This window comes from Antechinus flavipes, chromosome 4 (genome assembly GCF_016432865.1).
Source record: "Antechinus flavipes isolate AdamAnt ecotype Samford, QLD, Australia chromosome 4, AdamAnt_v2, whole genome shotgun sequence".
In the NCBI taxonomy this organism is placed as follows: domain Eukaryota; kingdom Metazoa; phylum Chordata; class Mammalia; order Dasyuromorphia; family Dasyuridae; genus Antechinus; species Antechinus flavipes.
In genome coordinates, this window is record NC_067401.1 from 130,915,248 (window position 1) to 130,939,772 (window position 24,525).

The following is a 24,525-nucleotide window of genomic DNA, read 5'->3' on the forward strand; positions in this document are numbered from 1 at the left end:
CGATCCTTTCTTTTCCAGTTGCGTTGAAGGCGTGGCCATAGCAGGCTTCAATAATTTCGGCACTGACGATCCATAGCCGAGTTGGGACGCAAGCGCACTTGGGCAAAAAGCGGCCCAAGGTTCCCGGCGCTTGCGCACTGTGTATTTTGTCACCTAAAGGGCTGCGGCCCCGGATGTTGTGGCTCCTGGAGGGAGATGGCGGAGGCTGAGGAATCGGCGGCTGGGGCTGCTGCGGCCGGCCCGGAATCAGAGCCGCGGCCGGTGCCGGCCTTCAGGAGCCGCGGCGCGTTGTCGGGCGGCGGCGAACGGGATCGGCAGGTGGAGGCGGTGCAGCGAGCCTTGTTGGATGTGCTGGGGCCCTATGAGCCGCTGCTGAGCCGGCTGCAGGCGGCCTTGGTGTGGGAGCGCCCAGTGAGAAGTGCTCTGTGGTGCCTGGCCCTGAACGCGGCTTTTTGGTGAGAGATCCCAGCCCGGCCTCCCCTATCTGCTCCCAACTCTCCGCTGCCAGGCCAGTCCCGGAGCTCCGTCCCCTTCTTTTCCTCCCATAGATACACACACCCATTCCCACTCTCATCTCGACCTTCCTTGTATTTATCCAGAGACTTCTCTTGGGTCATAGATTCAGACCTGGGAGGCAGGGGGGAGGCGCAGGGGTGGAGACCATCGAGTTCCGAACTCTTTGTTTTACAGATAAGGAAGTTGAGGCAGAGAGATAAAGTGACTTGTCCAAGGTCACATAGTAAATAAGGCTTTGGGTAAGGGGCTGGAATTTGAACCCAGGTCTTGTCTCCCTGATCACTGTCCTCCATGCTGCCCCGTTTGGCTATTGCAGCCGAGGCAGGGGTCCTGAGACCATAGGGTTGCGTCTGAGGATGGTATAGAGAAGAATATACGTGGTCTTCTCATCTCATGAATTCTTAGCGCATTTTCATTTTACAAGTGAGGAAACTGAGGCCCAGAGAACCTGACTTGTCTGAAGTCATACAAATAGCAAACAGCAGAACCAGGGTTCTGAAGTTCTGGTTCTCTATCTAGTGCTTCCTCCCCCACACACCCCAGGCCCACATGTTGTACCCCCATAGCAGAATGAATGTAAGTTAAGGTCTTCAAGGACCTTTTTGGTCTTTGCATCTCCAAATTCTAGCACGGTACTTGAAACACAGCAAGCATTTAACATATATGTATATGTACACACACATATATGTTAGCCAGTTATTGAAAGAAGGTTCAAGGATCTGAACTCATATATTAGACCTCTGTCTTTGACCCTACAATCTACTCTCCCTCAAGTTGTAGAATCTGTAGAGTTAGTATTAATCCTTAAATGTGTTTTATTAACAATTTGTGAGTTACTTTTTTACCTTTTTCAAAAGCTGTTGTGATTGCAACTCTTCCATGTTCTTGGTAATTATGTAAACATCTTTAGTTATTGTTAATAAGAAAGGAAATTGAGGTTTGTGAAGTCAGCTGAGCTTGAAAAATATTCCTATATATACTTTGAAAAAACTACCATTCAATTTAAAGGCTTTTGACAGTGCGCAGTCAATGGAGCAGCTCTTACTGCCATGGGAAATATGGTGTCAATAAAAGTGGACTTGGGTCCTTCTGTTTATTTGTTTGCAGCTTAGGTTTCTGCTGATAACTGAGAACACATTATTGACCTTTTTCAAGTAGAGAAGGAATGCAAACTAGGTTCTACAGAACATTGAGTAAAGTCATTCTGAATATAGAACCAAGACAAAATTTATTTGATATTTTTTTTTAAAACTTAACTTCCACAAACTCCTGATATAAAAACAAGCTACATATAGCTTTTAGTTTTACATATGCAATCTCAGAATGTAGCTTGTAAACTTAAATTAAATCTAAACTCCATGATGGAAAAGTATCATTGATAATATTGAGTTTTAACCTGATCCATCTTGGTGGGGAATCTGATTATGTCCTGTTATCAAAGCTTCCTAATTTCAGTTTAGTTTGGTAGAATTGATATAAATCAGAATTGATATAAATTGATATAAATTGCCAATAAATCATTGGCAGTATTTGGGAAGATTGTAGACAAAATTAGAAATTGTACAAGAAGACAGCTTCTCAGTGTTTTCTGAGATGTCCTACGCCTTTTGATAGTAAGTGCTCAAATGTGGCCTTTTGAGTATAGACTATCCTTGTAGCAGCATCTCACCTAGACCTGCCCTCCTCCAAAATATCTTTTGCTCCAAAATATATTCTCTTCTCTTTCTCTGTCCCTTTCATGTGAAATACCCATTTTTTCTCCTCCTGTAGGAAATACATTTTATTTAAATAAATTTGTTTTTATTGAAGTGAATGATGGATAAAATGTCCCACTTTGAGAACTGTTGTATCATAAATCGGCAGCTGGTTAAACCAGATATCTGTTTTTGACCAGTGTGATCCTCCTCACGGCACTTCCTCCTTTTCCTATTAATAGTATAATAGCAAGATCAACAGTGACTTAGAATCCAACTTCTGCAGCTCCCTTATGGAAATTATTTTGAAGCTGTAGATGTGGTAATGGAATGAACATATGGAACTCCTTTAATAGAGGATATGTGTGTATTTTAATGTTATCTTTAACTTTGACTTGCTGCTTTTAGTAAGATTTACCTTAAATAACAAAATATATTTTGTCTAAGATTTCATTCTGAGCTTTCTTTGGGTACTGTGAACCTTTTACAGTATTTTTATTTCTGGCATTTCCTGGTAACTTATCTGAAGAGTACCCAAAATATAGTTACTCATTTCATTCCTGCATACAGTAAGCAGGTGGAGAAGAGATATGGCAGAAAGATGGGTGTGATTCTGGTCTTGAAAAGAAGATCAACTGGTATGTCCTAGGATCAGGAAGCTAGTTATACAAAGGATTCAGGTATATAAAGTGTAAAATTAGAATTTCCCCATTGGTAACTCCTTGAAGACCAGATTAGTTTGTGATTAGAATTTGATAGAATTACTTGCTTTGGGAAGTATTTTTTACTTCATGTATTTCAAATGTTTTATGTGAAGGCTAGGATTCATAATTCAAGAAGTAGTATTCAGGATGGGTGTAAGTCATCTTTTTCTTTAGAAATATATAGGATGCTGTTTATTTCTTGACATTAGAAGTTACAGAATGAAAGGTAGGCACAGTTTATATATAAGGAGGAAGTCGGAAAGAAACAGGTCCAATATATAATGAAATATAGCAGCACTCAAGCTTAGAAATGGAAACAATATGCTAGCCATTAATTGGAGAATGGCCAAAGTAACCACACTACACAAATGTAATGGACTATTATTGTGTAATAAGAAGGTAGTAATATGAGGAACAGACAAATGTGAAAAGATTTGCATAAACCTATGAATGAAATAAGCAGACCCAAAATAGCAATATATATACACTGTCAAGTAAATGAAAGGATCCAAATAGGAAGTCCAATTGAGAATAACTGAATGATTGGAGAGCAGTCTCTTATCTTGTAGAGACCCTGAGTCTTGGAGAATAGATAAAGAAGCATAACCTAGGGCAGAATATTATCTACTTTGTCACTCAGAGTCTTTATTGACTGTTGTACTTCATTACAAGGAAGGATTCCATGGTAGGGAGGGTATTACAAGGGAGGATTCCATGGTGGATTCCATGTCTCTTCTCAAAATAACTGGAGTAAAATCAAAAAGTATCAATAAAAGGAGGGAAAGATATTTAAAGAAGAATGAGAGGTAAGGAATTAGCCTAAAACAAAGTCTTAATTCAAACCAGAGAAAAATGAATCTAAAATCTTTTCTTCTTTTTCAGATACCCAGAAATAGTACATAGTTGACTAGCCACTAAAAGTGCTGTTAAGCAAGGAATACAAATTGTTCTCATTGCAGATGTCATGCTCAGAATTTGGATAGGATGCTCTTTGTAGTCATAAGGCTCCGTTCTTTTTTGGATCATCATCTGCCTGTACCTGAGAAAGAACCTTTATTGTATTAGATTTCTTTCTCCTAGTTGGTACAAAGATTTAACTATACCAATTCCTTGGGAATGTGCTCATTCTATTAGAGCCGATGGACCGTTGTTCTGTAATTTAATCTTAGAAAGTTTCTTTGGGCACTGAGGTTAACTAATAAATCTCTGATAAATACTTAGGAAACATTTCTTGCCTTTCTGGTGGTTTTAAGAGTTTGGTTTTTAACCCTAGGGCTTGCCAAGTCTTCTATCTTGTAATAGTCATGGCCAGGAACCTTCCAGCAGTGCATGCCTTTGTAGGTCTTCAGATACATACCTGTAATTATCTTGAAAACTCACCATTGAAGATTGTGAGGCACTCCCTTCTCTTGGGTTGTGCCTACACCAACCTAAGTGCAATTAGTGGTGAGAGCAAATAGGACAAAATAAATCAGATAGTGAGTTTTCTGGGTAGACCAGATTAGAGCTACTTACTTGAATCATGTTATAAGTCAGTAAGTATAGTAGTGAAATACAGCCCTGGAAAGGCAAACAGTTCCAGATTTACCAAAGTGGTCTTCTGGTCCATGCTTTTTCTAAGTAGGACTCCTAAGTGGAGATAAGCAGCTATTCTGGAGGCCTCTGCATTAAGAATTCATCAGAGGCTGAATTAGCAGTACACAAAGTGTTTTCCACTTGAGTTATTTGAATATTCTTATAAATCTAGGTCTGTATGCCATACTTGAAGGAGTTACTGTAGCATCTAAAGCACTTGCAACATGAAAAACCTTTAGTTGATTGTACAGGCAATATGAGTAAAGAAGTGACTCAGGCTAGAGCAAAACTGAAAAAACTTGCTTCATCAATTAAAAAGATTCTTTTGGATAGAGCATTCCCCTCCCCCCCAAGTTTAAAATGAAAATGAACTCTGCTTAGGACTACAGGTGGAAAAAAGAAGACAGCACTTTACCTGTATTTTCATTTTGTACTAGAAATTGTTTTTGAAGATTTCTACTTCATGCCATCAGTATTGATCCATGTTGAACTCTCAGTAACATGGTTTTGGTTCTTAATGATTTGGCTTGAATTTTATAAAATTAAATCTACCATTAAACTCCATTTGTTAAAAACTTGGGATGAGTATTTAATTCCTAAAAATATGGTTTCACTTAGGGTTTTACTGTAGAAATAATACCAATTTGCATAGCTGACATCCTTTTAAATTTTTTTCTATAAACTATTTAAACCTTAGCCACGTGTATGGCAGAGTAATATTTTTCTTGTCTTTTAGATTAACTATGACTTGTTTTCCAAAATAATGTTGAAATTACTAATGCAAAAATCTGAAGCTTGTCAAGTGTCTTTTTTTGTTGTTGTTGGAAGAAACCTGTTAGTGATTATATCATTTCCTGTCTATGGTAAAAATTCCCAACTAAAATCACATCTTCTGCAATAAGCCATTAATCCCCAATTAGTGCTAGTGCTCACTACCTGAGATTACCTTCCATCTGCCTTTTATATATTTTACATACATTTGTATGTTGTCTTTCCCATTAGAATGTGAGCCTCTTATTGTAGTTATTGTTACTTTTCTTTGCATTCCCATGGCTTAATTAGCATAGTGTCCAAATTAAAAGAAAAAAATGCTTTTTGATTAACTCTTCTCACACTAATAAACAAAATCAGAAGCTAAAACATTGGGTTTCTAATGAACTATTGTTATTCTGGCCAATAAACTAATACTTGAAGTTACTAGATGAGACATTCTTTGTTGTAATTGTTCTTGTTTTAAGGTAATTGGGGTTAAGTGACTTGCTCAGGATCACACTGAGGTCAAATTTGAACTCACATTTTCTTCACTCCAGGGCTTGTGCTCCATCCACTATATCATCTAGCTGCCCTCATAGATCAGAAATTCTTTACCTGGGATTTGTTAACTTCTTTAAAAAAAAAAAAATCTTGATACCTTTTCCAATATAATTTGTTTCCTTTGTAATATTATGTGCTTAAAAATTTCCTTCTACCTTAACCAAACTGCCTAAAGAGTCCTCTACACAAGAATCCCTGGTCCAATATTATAATTAGATTAAATTCTTTAAAAGATGGTAATGGTTTGGTTGATAATCTCACAGACTCCTGCACATTTTTCCTTAAACCACTTGATTAGGGGCAGCTAGTTGGTATAGAGGATAGAGCACTAGTCCTGAAATCAGGAGGACCTGAGTTCAAATCTGGCCTCAAAATATTTCCTAGCTTTGTGACCCTGGGCAAGTCACTTAATCACAGTTGCCTCAGCAAAAAACAAAAACAAAATAAAACAAAACAAAACAAAAAAACTTGGTTACTCTTAACTCAAAAAAAATTTTATCTTTCATTGTAATTCATTACTTGTATCCAATGATAAAATTCTTTAACAAGTAAATTTCCAGATTAACCTAATGAAATAAGAAACATGTTGTGTTTTTGATTTAACCAAAATATGCCATCCTGTGACATAAGTAACTTTTTAATTGAGGAATTTACTCCAGGGGAAAAAATAGTAGGGCAGAGATGAAACCAAAAAGCAGGTAAAGCACTCTTTGAAAATGGTCGAATATACCTGCCAAAATATGGTATTAAATTGATGCTGAGAGCCAAACTAAAAACCAAAACTTGTCTTCTCTTTTTATGACTTATCTTTCTGAAAGGTTGACAGTGTACTCAAGATTGTTGGCATTGTGCTGTCCCTGTTTTTCCCAGAATGATGTAGGATTGTGGTAACTATTTAATAAGAAAGGGCTAGAAGTTTGTCTCATAGACCAAGGGTAATCTTGCTCCTGAGAAAAGTTTAGTTTCCTATTAAACAGAATTTGTGAAAATGATGAGTGGGCCCACATCAAATCCCACCACAAACCAGTTGTCTTAAAATGGCCTAGATCACTGAAACACAAGGCATTCTCCTTGCCACAGCCTTTGTAAAAACAAACCCATCTCAAGAGAAATTAACAAACATCTTTCTCCTCCTTAGAGCCTACATAGGGTTTATAAATAGCATTTGCAATTATGAATTGGTAAAGGGAAATTGTAGACAGTCTGGATTCCCTCCCTAGGTATCTCTTATTCCAAATGTTCCCGAGAGATAGAGATTGGAGCTATATGTCTGCTGCTGAGGTGGGAAAGTGTTAGCATCAGGACAGTCAAAGAACTTTGAAGCTCTTTTTGTTGGCCTCTGGTAAATTTATCTGTACATTTGATGACCTCATTTTTAGAGAGATTAATGGTTTTTACCTGCTCCTGAAACTTATCTCCTGTCCTCATTTTAATGTTATGTATAATTGCTCTTTTAGTTTGGTGGGGTAAAAAAAAGGTTTGGATGGGATTGTCACCAGTTAGAATGACTTTTTTACCATTTGATTCCTTCTCCTCTCCTTTCTCTTCTCATAGATTATTCACCCTCAATTTTGTAATGGGTAAATGATTTGTAAAGTGAGACTATTTACAACTCACTGACTGCTTCTATTCCTTTTAGTCTAGTGGTCAAGTTGGTCACTTAGATTTCCAGACTCCATGGTTTCACTATGGTGTGAGGAATTAGTAAATGGTTAAAATCATCTCACGATTTAGGATTGAGAAAAGATCCACAATCTGTTAAAAACATACAAATGTGTTTAGAGTCTTACATTTTTTAATGCAATGTTCATTGTGGACAATAGAAAAATAAGCTTTACTAATTTTAAGTAATTTTAACCTGAGTAAATAAAGTAAATTTTAAAACAAATTTTTACCGATTTTAAGTTTAAGCAGAAAAGAAATGCCAAGTGTTAATAATTGAAATTGATCAGAAAACATCCTGATTCTAATTACCAGTAGGACAAAACCTATCTCCAGTGTGGAAACATCAGGCCCAATTCCAAGAGTAAGAGCTTCAGTTACAGACTCTAGGTTCAAATTCCACCACTGACGTTGAACTATCTGTGTAACCTTGGTAGAGTCAATTTCTCTCAGTTTTTTCATTTGTAAAAGGAGACATTTGGACCAGATGCTTTCTTATATCCCCACAAGCACTAAAGTATGAGCCTTTAACTTCCAATGATCCTGAGGCACCAAGTATGCTCTTACTAACATTTTTGAAATAGTTCCCTCCTGGGATGGCAAAACACAGTTTACATTTACAAATGAAGCAATATTGCATTTAAAACAATTCAAAAGAAAAATTAAAATGAATATTGTCTGCAAAACTGGAATAAGTACAACGGTCCCCTTCCCGCAAAGAGCTTAACATATGCAGGTAAAAGCATAGTTCCTGCCACTTAAGATGTCTTTATGAAATGCTTGTTGATCAAAAAAAAAAAAGTGCTGTGAAACATTTTTAAAAGAGTTATTGCCTCTGATATTGTTCCCAGTTAAAAAACATATATAACAAATAATTGCATATTTCTAGTTAGAAGATTAACATATTTAACATGTATTGGACTACCTGCCATCTAGGGGAGAGGACAGGGGAAGGAGGGGAAAATTTGGAACAGAAGGTTTTGCAAGGATCAATGTTGGAAAAAATTACCCATGCATATGTTTTGTAAATAAAAAGATATAATAAATATTATTTGAAATAGTTTATTCAGAATAAAAATCAGTTTGAAAGTACAAATTTGCAAAATTGCACTAATCTTTATGTTTTGGGTGGTTTAAACAAAAGTCATTTTAATAGATTTTGTAGAGTGAGAACCACCAAACTAGACAATATTTAGACAATATTAAGGTTTCTTCCTTCTAATTTCTAACATTTACCCAACTCCCTGAAGGATATTCATTCAGGATTTCTGCAGTAATCTAAGAGAGATTGATAGAAATATATTTTACTTTTCTATATTGTACTAAGACTACTTGTTGTCAAAGTAGATTTTAGAAAAAATTTTTTTAATCTTTTTAAAGCTGAAAGGCACCTCAGAATATTATCTGGTCTAATCTGCCTTGTGAGGAAAGTCTCTAAACTTACCTGAGGCTCAGATGATTTCAGTGACTTGCTTAATTAAGGTCACATAGTTAGAAAAGGAATTAGAAACCAGATTAGCCACCTTAGTAGCTCTTTCCATTGTGTCATTCAGCCTTAAATGTGCATAACATTTTTCTTGGTTTTGAACTAGTTACATACATTATTTTGCTCCTCCTTTGCTTGCAGGTTCTTTGCACTGACCTCCCTTCGTCTGGTGTTTTTACTTGCATTCAGCTTGATGATAATTGTATGTATAGATCAGTGGAAAAACAAAATCTGGCCTGAAATGAGAGGTAAGTTTGGAAGCATTTGGAATAATCTAATCTAGAAATTTTTTAGCTGTTTTGTGATTTTTACTTTAGGATAATTATATAGAATCTGTGTTCTATTTAAAACATTAAATCGATGGCCCTCCCTTTTCTTGAACAGTAAGCTATAGAAAGCTGTCTCTTTATCATGGAAGCAGTCTTTTGTTGTCATTGTTAACCTGAGAGATAATTTTGAGATTTATGTGGTTTTATTCATTCACTTGATACATCAGTCTTACTTAATTAAGGTGTATCATGAAATATGAATTTAGCTCTTACAACACTTAATGCTACTGAGAATACCAAAAAGTATGCAAGTTGGTTCCTTTCTAAAAATAGTTTACAATTTAATTGTGGAGATTAATATCCTTTGTCTCCCAGTCAAAATTTAAATGATAATGTAAAAGTATTGGATAGGAAATGCTGTGAGTCAGAAGAGATGGAAATGACTGGGCAGAATTGACGGGGAGAAGATTTATAGAGGAAGTTGAACAGAAGTTGAGTCTTGGAGGATTCAAATAGTTAGAAAGGAGGACAAGCAAGATAGTTGGGAAAAATCTTGAACAGAGACACAATACCTCTACTCCCTCACTTTACTCTCACTTCCATCAGTCTTTAGCACCTTATGATCTGAATTCTATCCCCACTAAACTATTGAAAAATTACTTTTTCAAATGGAAACATTGACTACTTTAATACTAAGTCCAAGAGACTTTTATCAGTCCTCATTCTCCCACTTCAGCTTTTTACACTCACCACCCCCTTTTTCTGGATATTACTTCTCTACTAAGACTTCCTATCTTTCTCACCATTTATCTTCTATCTTTGATGACATATGTCTTCCTTTTCCCATTGCCTTAATCTTGGCTTATCTCGGTTCTATCTTTATTTCTTGTGTATTCTCTCCCTTGTTGGTATCATTTATTTCCACAGTTTTAGTAATCAGATCTACAGAGGTAACTTTCTAATTTGTTATTTTCCAATCTGGCCTTTCTCCAGAGCTTCAAACTTGCATTTCAAATGTATCTTATTCACATGGTTGTTCCAGTAGCACCTCAAACTCAATATGACTAGAACTATAGAGTATCTTTTCCCTTAAGTCTCTCTCTTTTCATGGCATATTTGTCAGTGGTACCCTCATTCATTCAGTCTTTCATGTTTAAAACATTGTGTTATATCTAATTTTGCTGTTCTTCTCATTACTATCTTTTGAATATATCTTACTATCATTGATCCCCTTCTCTCTGTTCTCTTCTCCACCAGACAGCTCCAGATCTTACATTACCACCTGTTTTGATTGCTTGACTCTTAACCTAATAGATTTTTATGCCTTTGTTCTCATCTTTCTCCAATACAAAGTTCACGCACTGCTATCTATCAGATTTATCTTATATACAAATTCATTCATGTTACTTTTATGTTTAAAATCTTTTAGTGGGTCCTTATTGCCTAGCAATTAAAGCTCAAATTAAGCCTAGCAATCAAGGCCCTGATTTTTGCTTTCTTCAGTATCCCTAAGGAATGATCATCTAGTCCTCAGCTTCTTAAACTGTTGAGTCCTGACCCCATATAGGATCTCATAACTGAATGTGGGAGTCGTGAAATTATGATCATCAGTTAATTTTTGATTTGAATGCTTATTTTATATACCTATATACCCATGGTCATAAAAATTTCTTGGGTGAACAATGGTCTCAAAAAACGTTCAAGAAGTCCTGTAGCCTATGCTTAAAAATCTCTAGGGATAGAGATTTAACTATCTTTCAAGGCAGCGCTTTTGGATATCTCTGATTATTAGGAAGTTTTCTCTTAAATCAAGCCTTCTCTTCATTCTTCTTTGTGTTTTCTCTGAGGCCAAGTAGAAAAAGACTCGAGTTACTTCACTATCCTGGTCATCTTCTGCAGTTTATTAATGATCTTAAAATATGGCACCTACAATTGATCACAGTTCTCTAGGACTGAATATTTATTCCTAATATATTATTTATTCATTGGGCTTATTCAAGACTTTATATTTATTAAGTTTTAAATCATTAGTGTCAGCTCATCATTCTGGCCTGTCAAAATCTTTCAGTGTTTTAATCTGTTGTTCAGTATTTTAGCCATTTCTCCCAATTTAATGTCTTCTTCAAATTCAGTAAACAACAAATCATCCATTTCTTCACATAAATCATTGAGAAAAATATTTAAAATAGCAGAGAGCCAAGAACAGATCACTAAAGTATTCTACCAAAGACCTATCTCTAAACTGATATCAATCCATCTATGATTTCTTTTTGGGTCCTCTTAAAACAGTTCTGAATCCATATTATATACATCCACAAAAATAACTTTACATTGTTAGATGTTTTGCTATATAATCCAGGTAAACTGTGTTTCCAGTACCGTATTAAAAAAAAAAAAAACAAAAAAAAAACGAAGTTATGTTTGGCATGATTTGTCCTTTTTAAAAAACAAAAAGTTTTATTGAAGCCTTTTTTTTTACAGCCATTTCCCAATAACCCCACCTCACAGAATGCTCTTATAACAAAGAAAAACAGTGAAGTAGAACTACATGACATAGAGACCAGATCTGAGCTGTAAGCAACTTTTTGCATCCATAGTCCCTCATTTTTCCACTAAGAGTAGGAAAATGTTTCATCATTTCTTTTTTAGAACCAAAGTTGGTCATTTCATTTTCTAACTTTTTATGTCTTTTAGTATTGTTTTAATTTACATTATTCCAATAATTGAATACATTGTTCTTCTGTTTCTTTTCTCTGCATACATTTATGTTTCTTGTCATGTTTCTCTGAATTCTTCACATTTGTCTTCTTATGACACAATCATATTCCATTACATTCATGTACTTGTTTGCATAACCATTCCCCCAAACAATGAGTACTCACTTTAAATATGGTATGCATTGGATCTTTTGTGTCCTTGACATCCTTGAGGTTTTCCCAATAGTGAAATCAGAGGGTATGAACAATCGAGGCCTTTTTCTCAAATAAGACCAAATTGTATTCTGAAATAGCTGAACTAATTCACAGCTCCACTAATAGTGTATTAGTGTCCCTATTTTTTCTATAGCCCCTTTAATACTGTTTCTGTCATTTGTCATCATTTTCAGTTTTATGTGTAGGAAGAAGTAATACTTTGGAATTGTTTAATTCGTATTTCTCTTATTAGTGATTTAGAGCAGGTTGTCTTGTGATTGTTGATGGTTTTATTTCTTGTTTTGAAAACTAAACCTGTTTTATTCTGAAGTGCTTTCCAGTTTTCCTAATAGTTCTTAGAATGACTTTTTCTTGATGGAACTTTACTCTTAGAAATAACTGAGTCTTTTTCCATATTCTCACAAATCATACCTTTATTAATTCTGTCAGAAGTCAAAGTGAAACTCACTATCTGATGATTTGAAGCTCAATCCTCTTTCTAGTTTTGAAAATCAGAAAAATATCCTCCCATATCTCCAGGTCTTTGTCACTTCTCCTGATTGCCACATTTTTTCCACAATCATTTCCTGGTGTTTTCAGAATGCTAGTAGGATAGATTTTATCTCAGTCAGATGATGTGAATTCAGTTCTAGGTGCTCATTTATCTTGAATTTCTGCCCCTTGTTAACTATCTTTTATCCTTCCCTGTCCAATGATTATTCTCCTAAGTAGATAAAATTAAAAACAAAATATGAATTGAATGGTCTTCCTCCTGTCTTATCATTTTTTAAAAATCATTCCATCTACTTCAAGCAATAGTCCTATCACTTCTTTGATCTTCTTTTTCTCCTAACATGACTGAAAGAGCCTTTTTCTGTTATTCTTAGCATTAATTTTCTTTTTTCAATAGTTTTTTATTTTCAAAACACATGCATAGATAATTTTCAACATTCAGCCCCCCAAACCCCATGTTCCAATTTTTTTCTCCTTCCTCCCACTTTTCCCCTAGACAGCAAGTAATACAGTTTATACCAAACATGTGCAGTTCTTCTGTATATAGTTCCACAATTATCATGCTACACAAAAAAAAAAAAAAATCAGATCAAAAAAAGGAAAAAAAAAGAAAACAAAAAATAAGCAAACAACAACAAAAAAAGTGAAAATTCTATGTTGTGATTTACACTCAGTCCTCACAGTCCTCTCTCTAGGTGCAGATGACTCTTTCCATCACAATACAATTGGAACTGGCCTGAATCACCTCCTTAGCATTAATTTATCAAATAATTCTCAGTGTTAGCTCTCCTAGTGTTATTTTTATAGGGTTTTATTTATTCTCTATATATCTTCTATGAGTGCTTTATAAAAATACAAGTTAGCGTAGCTAGGGAACAGCTAAACAAATTGTGAGAATGTTATAGACCTATCATTGTCCTATAAGAAACCTCTAATGTGGAGAATTCACAGAAGCAAAGGAAGTTTTTGTTTTTTGATGAATTGATAGAGTGAAGTTAAGCAAACCAGGAAAACAACATGCGCAAAGATTATAACAGTATAAATAGAAAAATACAAAAAAAAAAGAAATGGAACATCGTGTAATATTGCCCAGGCTTGGCCTAAGGTGAGAGGTGAAAAAATGCATATCCCTTCCTTAATTACAGGACTGGGGAGATGGAATAGTAAATAAAGATTGAATATTGCATATGTTGTCCAATATCATTGTCTGATAAGGAATGATGTACTGATTTTACTGAATTGCTTTTTTTCCTCTTTTTAAATCATTGTTTCAGAGGATAGCTATATTGATAGAGGAAGGAAAGTTTAAGAATATAACAAAAGTTAAGATAAAATTTATGTTTTTTCATATATATCCAGTTCAATCAATCTATTTAATATTATTTTCTTTCTTATAGGACTTATTTGTGTTTCAAAATTTCATTCTTAAAAGTTTCCAGACCTTCCTTCCTTGGTCAGTTCTGCTGTAGGCAGTAAGATGCTTTTTGTTCCTTCCTTTGAATTCTTTGAAATTCCAGTTTTTGGTGTGCGCCCAACTCTTCCTCATTTTCCTCTTTTCTGTTATGAACTCTTAAGATGAAATAGCTATTTTTTCCTAAGGTTCCATCCCAGTGGCTCTTTATTGGTTAGGATCCTTTTAATAGTAGCAGTTGCCTTTGTTGGTTATTTGAAGAATGAAGTTATCATTAAAACAAGTCAAGAATTTATCAGCTGTACTAATTTTGTTAGTATACTCCAATAGTTGTCCAGATAATAGCTGAAGTCCCTTGTCATGATTCTATCATGAACTTATACCAGATTTTTAAAAAATGTTTCTCAACCAAACTCTTTTATCTTTTTCTGGCTAGATGGTCTATATTTCTTGAGAAATATTGTGTATGCCCCTCCATTGATCTCTATCCCATCTCAGTTAATAGATTTGCTCTTAGTATATGACATTTTTTTAATATATAATGCTATTGTGCTGTCTTAAAAATATGCCTTAATCACCTCACTGAGTTCTTCTAAGAATCAAATGAGATTATATATAAAAAGTGCTTTGCAGAATGTGCTATATAAATGATAGTTATTATTGCTACATTTCATTCATGAGTTCCACCCTTCCATGTCTTAGTGAAACCTCTAGTTAGAATTGAATGTCTATTAATTAACTTGTTAGTTCAACTTATTTTATGTATATTTCATGCATTTATTTGCATATAGCTGTCTTAGTGTTAATGCAGTCTATTTTCTTACATTCTGTTCTCTATTAATTACTGATATATTTGCTGATTCTCTTTTCCCCATTTTATACCTGTGTATCTGTTTTAGCAGATATATGTAGGCAATTTTCTTCTTTGTCCTTCTCTGTTTTCATTTTAAAACTCTCGATCATAACTGCAGATCTCCAGGGCATGTTGTATTCTATCCTGTCTGGATACCTTTGCTCATACTATCTCTGCTCTCCCTTTATATATACATCTCCTCCCTACCCTATTCCCATTTTAGAATCCTATCCATCCTTTAAGGCCTAGCTAAAATTCCACTTACTCCATAAATTTTCTTTAATTCCCTTAAGTTAGATATGATCCTTTGTGGATTTTGACTACTACTCTTTTTATTTGCTTCTCATGTATTATAGTTTTGGTGCAGAGAATAATAAGTATAGGTATTTTATCTCCCCCACTAGAGAAAAAGTTCCATAGTGTGGAGGACAGTATCTTTGTTTAATCTTCACATTGTCCCTTAGCATTGAGCAGAAAATACAAGGTATTTGGGAGATGATGAGTAGCCTTTTTTCTGGCAGAGTAGTGAGTAATAAAGTTGAAAAATAAGATGAGAATTAAATTGTAAAAAGATTTGAATCCCATGCTGAGATGCTTGGACTTTAATTTTATGAATAGTGAAGAGTTATTGAAGCCTTTTGATTAGGGGGATATGCTGAAAGTATTGTTTTAGAAAAATGATCTTGTGATAATATACAGGATCATATTGAGGGAAATTGTCTCAAGAATCTTTTCATAAACATTATCCAGAGGCCATTGCAGTAGTCTAGGTGTAAAGGAATAAGTACTGAGAGAAGATAGGAAAGGATGGATGCTAGACACATTGAAAAAGAAGAGCTTGGATATGGAGAATGGAAAAGAAAATGTTGTGATCTTTAGAAAAAGTCAGGAGGAAGAACCAGGTGGAAGCCTAGAGTGGGGGATGAGAAAGATGATGAATTTGGTTTTATGTATTTCAATGTAGTTGGTAAAATGACCATTTAAATACATGTGCTGTGAAGTACTGTCAAGACATCAAAGTAGAATGTCCAGGTAGACATATGGAGTTGTGGGACCAAAGGTTAGGAAAGAAATCAGGGGTAGAGAGAGATTTTGTGAGATAATGCCTAAAAGTGCTGATCTGACTTGATTATGTATTGACAGCTTATTAGCCAGGCAAATAAGAGATGTGTGAACATTAATAATTAGTGCTAATGGACCACTTTTCCTTTTTTATTAATGTTAGTCTTCATCTCTTGCAAATTTAATTGCAGAGTAACAAACTCTTTTTTCCTTTTGGGTTTCCTGGAGAAGCAAATAGGCTTAGATTAACATACCCTTGTCTGTAGCTCCTTAACTTTATAACTTGGTGACTCTGTTGTATTTGCTGCTGTATTTTCCCAAAACCTATTAAAACTTGAGTTGTCAAGCTAATAGAGCTTGACAACAGCCTAACATTATCATGTTCGGTTTTTCCTACCAACTAATGCTGATGTTTGTTTTAATGTTGTAGTGGCAAGACCCGACGCATTAGACAATGAGAGGTATGAAAAACTAATTAAATCCCTTTTCATTGCTCTGATTCATTCTGAGAAATGGTATTTGATTCTTTAATGATCTTGCTCTCCAGATACACACTGTAGGAATACAGACCACCTGTTTTGTTCTAAATAAGTATCTTTGGCATATCTGAAATTCAATCAAAACATATTCAGAAATATCTAATCTCCTTTGATCTTTGAAAAAGGTTTTTCAATAGGAAACATTTTAGTGTGTGGCACATCAGCAGTTGAATAGACAGAGGAATGGGGGCAGATAGTAGATGCTTTACTCAGTTACAGGGTGACAGTAGAAAGGTACCAATATTATGTCTCCTGACATTTTTATACTAAGCCATTTAGTACATTACGTGACCTCTGGCTTTTTAATGTTGTTTGTCAGAGAACACATTGCTTTCTAGCACCAACAAGCCAAAGATAACTCTTGTGTCTATAGTGTCTGCTTTCATTATTGATTTCATTCCCATCATCCATCTGATCCCAGGAAGATTTCTGTGGTGTGATTTATTTTGATTTTATTTTATTTTCCTTACACACCACCAGTTGCCTCCATTTCAGCAGTGTTGGTATCAGATTGTATGTTATTTTTATTCTTGTATTGCAGTCAAAATGGTTTGCAAAGGCTCGAATACAAATAGGAAAATAGTTAAGTATGAAGAGCTCTGGGCAGGGTGGAAGGTTTACATATGCAGCCTGGGCTTCTTGCTCACCAGGTAGAGGGTTGTTAGAACAAGTTCATTATCCTGCTTCTCAACTTCAAGTTTCAACCTGTGAGCTAAGAAAAAAGCCCAGCTTTTCAGCATGTAGTCATGCTTCATCTTCATGGTACCTGGGAGTTGGCCACTATCCAAGCCCAATTTAAAACCTAGAAAACATTAGTTAGCATTTATACCGAGTCCTCAGTACAACTGGGGAATCCCCTTCCCCCTCTATTCACAGATCCCCTTCTTTCTTCTGTAGCTGGGGCTTTGTACACCCTCGGCTCCTTAGCATGCCTGAGCTCTGCCACCATGTAGCCGAAGGCTGGGTTAGTGGGACCACATTCATAAGGAATCTCTTGCTTTTCAAAAAGCAAAACCCAGGCAAGGTAAGACCCTCCCTCCATTATTCTCCCTTCTTTCACTACCTCCACCCCAGGGTTAGAACCCTCCATTTGACATAGCCTTGTTACTATTAAATCCTGTCAGGAAGATTTATTAAAGGGCTTATTAAACCCTAACAGGAACACTGTCATCCAGGAAGGTCAAGGCAGTGGCAGTAGTGGAAGCAAAGAAAGGTGGAGGGGCCAGGGGCCAAGACTCCTGGTTGGTTTTTTGACACTTAGATTGAACTCACAGTAGTGCCATTTTCCTGTTTCTAAGCAAGAAAGCATGTCTGTGTGCATTCTGTGTTGTGTGTTAGGTTACTATGGTGGGAGGGGGTTGTTTGTTTGTTTTTTTCCTGGATCAAAAAAAACACAAACAACCTTGTGCTTTTAAGAAAGAATTTTTTGGCTGAATCCTATTCAAACAAATATCTTAATGTGAAATGTAGCCCTGTGAAGTTAGCAGCATAAAAAGAGAGTTTGAATAGAAATTATAAGCCCTTCTTCCCCTACCAGTAACATCCAAGCGTCATCAGATCTGACATGTCCATTGCTTGACTCATGGATCAGCATTACCTCAAGCCTGACCTTTCCCTCCATATCAGAAACCTAATGCTTTTTTTAATGATATCCCCAGTTCTGCCTGTTAAGCTGTGGTTTCCTGACCTTTCTGGCTGTCATGGGCCGATACATTCCTGGCCTCCTGCTTTCCTACTTATTCCGTAAGTTTTACACATAGCCCTGCTAAACAACTCTATTCACAGATTCCCCTGATCATAATTGACCATTCAGTCAGAGAGAAAGCTCTAATGAATTCATGTCCTTAAGGAAGTGACCTGAACTGTCTCTATTAGTCCCTATGCAAATAAAGTTTTTCTCATAGTCATTCAGCCAACAAGCATTTGTTAAGCATGTATCATGTGCTAGGCCATGGTAGATGCTAGGGATAGACAAAAATGAAAGCATTTACATTGTATCAGGGGAGACATCATGCACACATAAAGTACATATGAATAAATACCAGGTCAATTTTAGGGGGTGTGGAGAGGAGCCCTAGCATGTTGGTGGATTTGGTTCTAACAAGTTAGTCTTTGAAATTTTGGTTCAGATATGTTCCCACCTACAAGAAGATTTTAGTAGTTTCACCTATGGAGAGAGTTTTTAGAGTGTATGCCTAAGATATTTGCCCTTCACATGATCCTCAGGTGTCCTGAACTAGATTCCATTATACTTTCATTGGCATTTTATAGTTTGAATTGTTTATTACTAGCTTGTCAAAGAAATTGGCTGAAACTTAAATCCCTACAGTGATCTGTTCTGACCTCATTTAGTAGTATGTGAGAGTTTCAAGCCATTTGGCCTTCTGGCTCAAAGACATTGCTGATTCCGTGACCTGATTTTAAATTCTGTTAGTGATAAATCCTCAATATTACTACTCTGACCCCCCTTCACCATTGGAATCCTGTAACAGCAAACGATACAGATTTCCCTGCTCTCAAAAAGATGTTAGTTTTGGGGGTAAGGCAAGATGCAGTTATGAACAATCTCAAGTACATTTGATACTTCCAGAAAAAATGTGCTAGAAAATATAAAAACATCTCTAGTGCACCTTCAGCAATATAGGATTGCAACATTATGGGAAAGAAATTAAATTCAGTTTGTGTAGCTTCCTCTATAATTTCTTGCCATTTGTTATGCTTTTTTCTAGTTCTTTCTCTCCTGCTGTGGCCCCTTGCTGTGTACCACAGACTGGGACATCGCTTGTACATGAAGCTAGAGCCAGTCCTGCAGCGGCTGGACTTCAGTGTCCATGGTTACATGATGTCTAGGCATAGAGAAAGGCAGCGTAAGTATCCTGAGATGATTCGATTCCTGTTTAGGACAATTTAGGAGTTAGAACAAGGTGATAAAGAGTATGTTTTACATGTCTGTAATCACCTTGGAGGTGGATAATAGAAAAGGTGAAGTTGATATTCCATGCCAGGTTAGACCTTACAGCTGTTACCCAGCACAAATCATCTGACCCTGGTGAGGACCTGAATAACAGCTATAAATGGTGCTCCGCAGTCTTTTCTGGATTACTTGGAAAGCATGAGTTTCCTTCAGGATTGTTGTTCAATAGGGTAGAGGTCCCCTCTTTGCTGAAACAGGTTACTCCAGAAGCCATCAGGGAGGCCTAGTTGCTGTGTATTTAATGGGTATAACTGAGGTGAATAAGCTTGTTTTCTTGCCCCATCAGCTCCTCCTGCCCCACTGTCTCAGTGGCTACTCCCTGGGCTATGCTCACTACTGGCTACTGTTCAGATTAAGGGATCTCTCCTGGGCCTGCTCTGGTTTCACATCTTGAAAGCCCAGTAAGAAATGCTCACCAGAAAGCTTCAAATGATGGCCTTTTCTCTTCTGTTTTCATACAGTTCGACGTGCTCGAGCCTTGCACCCTGATGGTGCTGAAAGGGACAGTAGTGATAGTGAGGAGGAGCTAGCTGCTTTCTGTCCTCAGGTAATACGTTAGACTTTTTGTTTCCTTACCATCTGACACTTTAATGTGTAGGCAACAACTCTGCTTCAGAGTTTTGATGTGCTTTAGACACCGTCTGACTTAAGCCCAAAATGGACAATGAAGGCTACAGTTGTGTTTAGGCCTTTGTACTTGGATTCCTATTTGAGCCTGGACTAGTGCCTCTGTGGAAGCCTTACCTGAAAATAGGTCATCTTCCTTCCCTCACTCTTTCCCCAAATGCCTTTCAGATCAAGCAGTATGCTTCTGGCAACCTCTGGACACTGATACTCTCTAGAGATGTTATTACAGAAACACATGATCAGTGTCTTCAATTCTATCTTTCAATTGACTTCTCCAGGAATGAGATGTTAGAACACTTTCCCCAGAACTTAGCCTAAAATTAAGGTGCTTGAAAAAGGATGATTTTAAGATTTATTGGCTACAGATATGTGGGCGGTATTTGCCATTTTTACTTATATTTCGTTATCTCAAGTCTGGCCTTCACTCTCTGGTCTTATGATTATGAGTCTTTCTAGTAAGTATAACAATCTCTGAGAACTATACCTACTCTTAACAAGTGAATTTTTTTTTTCTTGTACTCTTTAGTGTTTTTATTTTTTAAAATATGTTAAGGTATATGTTAAATACAATATGTGTATACATATCCATACAGTTATTTTGCTGTACAAGAAGAATCAGACTTTGAAATAATGTAAAATTAACCTGTGAAGGAAATAAAAAATGCAAGCAGACAAAAACAGAGGGATTGGAAATGCTATGTAGTGGTTCATACTCATTTCCAGAGTTCTTTCACTGGGTGTAGCTGGTTTTATTCATTATTGAACAAATGGAACGGATTTGGTTCATTTCATTGTTGAAGAGAGCCACATCCATCAGAATTGATCATCATATAGTATTGTTTTATTAATAAGATTTATCTGGTTTTTTTTCCTTTTAAGTTGGATGACTCCACTGTGGCTAGGGAATTGGCCATCACAGACTCAGAACACTCAGATGCTGAGGTCTCCTGTACAGATAATGGCACATTCAATCTCTCAAGAGGTCAGACACCACTAACTGAGGGATCAGAAGGTGAGGCACCGCTCTATACTTCCCCACTTGCACACACACACACCCTCTCCCTTTATCCTGACAATGGCTTGATCCACTAGCTCCTCTAGTGGAATGGACTGTCACCCAAACTAGTAGAAAAGGAATATCACCAGACCTCTTATTTTAGGACTAAGTGACTTGGCAGTTTCCAGGTTATAGTACAGCAGGCAAAAGTTAGATGTGACCAAAGTCAAGGAGTAGGCTAAATATCTTTTAGAAACTTTTGGTCTTTTAGCCTGCAACCCCTGAGTATGGTTCTCCTGTTAAATTCCTATTTTGGAGGTGATTGTATTTTTTCTTGGAGATCTTGTATGAGTAGGCAGGGGGAACACAGAAAGACTACTTCTATCCTAGGGCTTCTAAACTTTTTCACTTATGACTCCTTTTTCACCGGAGTTTTTTTTTCTGGAGAAATTTTTATGCAACTCTGAGTATATAAGTATATAGAGTAGATATATACATCAAAAGTTTACTAATAATAAATCCTAATTTTGCAACCCTCACATTCACAGTTTAAGAAGCTTTAACCTATTCAAATCTTATCTGTAAGTAGAAGAAAGGTAACCAGTCAAAAGAGTATGAATTTACAAAACTCTTGGGTGGGAATGGTTTCTGATTATATCTAATGGTTCTCTTCAGAGGTGGGGATAACATGAAAATGGGAAACAGTAGCAGGGATCAGCAGCCCTTTTTCTTTTCTTTTTGGCAATTGGGGTTAAGTGACTTGCCCAGGGTCACACAGCTAAGAAGTATTAAGTGTCTGAGACCAGATTTGAACTCAGGTTCTCCTGACTTCAGGGCTGGTACTCTATCCACTGCACTACCTAGGTACCCCCACTTTTCTTTTTTTCAATGACTGCTTTTTATTTTCAAAATATATGCGTGGATAATTTTTCAGCATTGATCCTTGCAAAACTTTGTGCTCTAAATTTTCCCTCCCTTCCTACCCTCTCCCCTAGATGGTAAGTAATCCACTATAGGTTAAACATGTTAAAAATATATGTTAAATCCAATATATGTACACATATTTATACAATTATCATGAGCAGCCATTTTTCTGATTCTTCCTTATTCTCCTTAGACCTGGATGGTCATAGTGACCCTGAGGAATCATTTGCCCGGGACCTCCCTGACTTCCCTTCCATTAATGTGGATGCTGCAGGCCTGGATGATGAGGATGACACCAGCATAGGGCTTCCCAACCTTGCCTATCGTTCCCCTCCAGGAGCTGAGGAGTCCTCAAGGGCAACTACCAACCAAGATGAGGCTACCCTGCCTGAGCTTTTACTCAGCAGTCTTCCCACAGGAACCAACCTCACCAGCAACCTTGCCAACCTGGTCTCCCAGGGTGTGATCCAACTGGCCCTGTCAAGGGCCCAACAACAGGCACCCCCTGCTGCCCCTCAGAGAGCTGCACGAGGCTTCCTAAGGGCCCCCAGCTCTGATCTGGACACTGATGCTGAAGGGGATGACTTTGAACTGCTAGATCAATCAGAGCTTAATCAACTAGATCCTTCAAGCTCTCGGAGCCACTGAGACACATCCTCTTTTGGGAAAATGCTTTGTGGTTTTGGTTTTTCCCCCCCCCCCCATCCCACTGGGGATGATGAAAGGATCCAAGTCCCACCTCCCAAATTTGATTATCTGTGTACATTGTTGGCTACCCATTTGGGCCCCTGCTTAGAGAGGATACTACTTTATCTCTAGCTGGACACCCATTTATGAGCTCAAGAATCATAGATGATGGAGGCCAAAACTCCTTCTTAAATGAAGTTTCTAACATACGGATAATACTTTTTTTTGCTGGGAACAAGAGAGTTTGATGAACTGGACCCTGGGACACATTATCCCAGTTTCTTTCTAATGGGATGATGTTTGCTACAAGGTGTGGGTGCTCAGGGACCCTTTTGTAAAACAACTGCCCCTCTTACTTCCTCATCCCATCCCTTTCCTTAAAGCCAAAGTGTGGAATGGCTCTTACTGCAGTGGGGTGGTGCTAGAAGTTCCGGGGGGCAGCTGCATTGACTGGGAAGGTTTCATTTCTCTGTCTCATAATCATGATTTGTTTTTTCTAAGTAAGTTAGTCTTTGATTCTGCAGAGCAGGCTTGCCCTGCTACCACTTATGGCCTTGCCTCCAGTGCCCCAAAAGACTGCTCTCAAGAAAGAGGGACTGAAGGAAACAGTGGGGGTGGGGGAGTGGATAGCAAGATCTCTGCTAGAATTGCTGATTGTGCTTTGGAGTTTCAGAAGGGTTCTAGGTTTGCTCCCCAGGTCTTCTCAGTTTATGTCAGCCCTTGGAGCTTCCTACTTGTCTGTTTCCCTGCTAATCCTTCACTTTATTTAAACACTAACCTAAATAATGAGCAAAGCAATAGCCATTTCTGAATTTCTTTTCTACCCTTCCTCTTCACCCTCCCCCCAGTCATATATGAACAACTCTATGGGGCTTGGCAAAGTAGCACTTTAAATGGCCCGGTGGCATTCATTTGGTTCTTGCACCAGCTCTCTGGATCCATGTGCCAGCCTCTACCTTACTTGTTTTTACTTTGACTTGTCCCTAGCTTTGCTAGGGACTTCATCCAAGGATGAGTGCAGTTGGCATGAGTATTTTTTCAAGATGCAGCCACTTTGACAGGATCTTTGCCATGCTATAATTCTTTTTTGTAATCATTCAAAAGACAGATACAAGCCACACAACTTTTCCTTTTTCCTAACTCAGGGGGAAAATCCTTCAGAGACTTCCATATCCCCTGGGGCTGCATCTAGAATCCTCTGCTTCCCCATGACAGATCAAACCATCCACTTTTTATCTGCACTAACCCCTTGCTGCTCCTCAGGGACCATTCCTCCTACACTCCCAGACTACGACAGATGTTGGACAGAGCCCATTTCTATGTGCTGCAATTTCGGGTGTTACTGTTTTTGCTGTTGTTCCAAGAAATTCAGGGGGCAGTGAATAATTTGAACAAGGGAAGGGAGAAAAAGTAGTTGCCATATTATCTTTATAGGAAGGTTTCAGAAGAGAGGTTCCTCCTTCACACCACCCCTGGGACAATTCAAAGCTCACACATCTTGTTTGGTAAAGCTGTGATTTGTAAAGACAACAGGTGGCAAGGTTTGAAAGTAGACATTTATGGAAAGACAGCTGGGATTTCTGGATTTGCATGAATATGTGCAGATGCAAACCCTGGGAATGGAACCGAAGGGTGGAAGGTAGGGGAAATTCGAAGAAAGTTTCTTAGGATGTTTCCTCTAGCTAGGGGCTCCTACTCTGAATCTGTTTTTCCACTGTGAATTGGGGGTGGGGTGGGAGGGCAGATATTCTAAAATAAATCTTGTATGAGAAAAAAAATTTGTTGTTGATGTTCCCAATTGAGTAG

The 24,525-nt window shown here is 37.2% G+C and overlaps 1 protein-coding gene across 1 annotated transcript; it reads left to right on the top strand.

Annotated features, from left to right (window-relative positions):
* Positions 1 to 147: 147 nt before the first annotated feature.
* On the top strand, positions 148 to 24,497 carry RETREG3 (reticulophagy regulator family member 3). The gene is made up of 9 exons (XM_051994416.1): positions 148 to 455; positions 9,093 to 9,199; positions 16,402 to 16,432; positions 17,408 to 17,534; positions 18,169 to 18,253; positions 19,240 to 19,377; positions 19,946 to 20,031; positions 20,991 to 21,123; positions 22,226 to 24,497. The coding sequence occupies exons 1-9, from the start codon at positions 196 to 198 to the stop codon at positions 22,678 to 22,680; spliced, it is 1,422 nt and encodes a 473-aa protein (XP_051850376.1). The 5' UTR covers positions 148 to 195; the 3' UTR covers positions 22,681 to 24,497.
* Positions 24,498 to 24,525: the final 28 nt, after the last annotated feature.

Coding starts and splice junctions, on each gene's coding strand:
- RETREG3 (XM_051994416.1), top strand. CDS start 196: ATGGCGGAGGCTGAGGAATCGGCGGCTGGGGCTGCTGCGGCCGGCCCG. Junction 20,032..20,990: donor TAGCTGCTTTCTGTCCTCAG/GTAATACGTTAG, acceptor TTTCCTTTTAAG/TTGGATGACTCCACTGTGGC. Junction 21,124..22,225: donor ACTAACTGAGGGATCAGAAG/GTGAGGCACCGC, acceptor TATTCTCCTTAG/ACCTGGATGGTCATAGTGAC.